Source organism: Cicer arietinum, chromosome 3 (assembly GCF_000331145.2).
Source record: "Cicer arietinum cultivar CDC Frontier isolate Library 1 chromosome 3, Cicar.CDCFrontier_v2.0, whole genome shotgun sequence".
NCBI classification, from domain to species: Eukaryota; Viridiplantae; Streptophyta; class Magnoliopsida; order Fabales; family Fabaceae; genus Cicer; species Cicer arietinum.
The window spans coordinates 65931502-65931958 of NC_021162.2; the positions used below are offsets into that span (position 1 = coordinate 65931502).

Here is a 457-nt window from a genome sequence, read left to right on the forward strand (position 1 = left end):
TAAAGATGTTTGCGTCATGTATGTTTCACAATTTTAAACAGAAGTACATATGCAAATATACATCCAACTTCCTTCAATCATATTTGCCCCCATAGGGATAGGGAAAAAATAAGAACATGGGCAGATTCCAGACCATGTGCATTGCTATTAACATGCATGGCATGCTTTTATAAATAGGAGAACAAAAATTTATTAATAGTATGAAAGACATTTTAAAAGATTCATAAGAGAAAAAGTTACCAGCCACTGATGCAATGCAAGAGAGATTACCAAATATGTATTACAAACACAACTTATCTAGATTAATTAAAAAAAAAAAACTATATTACATATTATCAAGCATTTTTCTTTGTTTTCTAAACATAAAAGTTTATTAACTCCAACCACAATAAGAGGCATAAAAATCACGTAAAGGATAAAGAATCAACTTTTTCTTCCTCTTCTTCTTCTTCTGACG

General features: G+C 29.8%; 1 protein-coding gene across 2 annotated transcripts in view; it reads right to left on the reverse strand.

Annotated features, from left to right (window-relative positions):
* LOC101499554 (transcription elongation factor SPT6 homolog) overlaps nucleotides 1-457 on the reverse strand; it is a 10305-nt gene that overhangs the window by 8184 nt on the left and 1664 nt on the right. For both annotated transcript variants that reach the window (XM_073366625.1, XM_073366624.1), the window contains exon 4: nucleotides 429-456. In XM_073366625.1, the coding sequence (XP_073222726.1) occupies nucleotides 429-456 (28 nt within the window). The remainder of the gene's footprint in view (nucleotides 1-428; nucleotide 457) is intronic.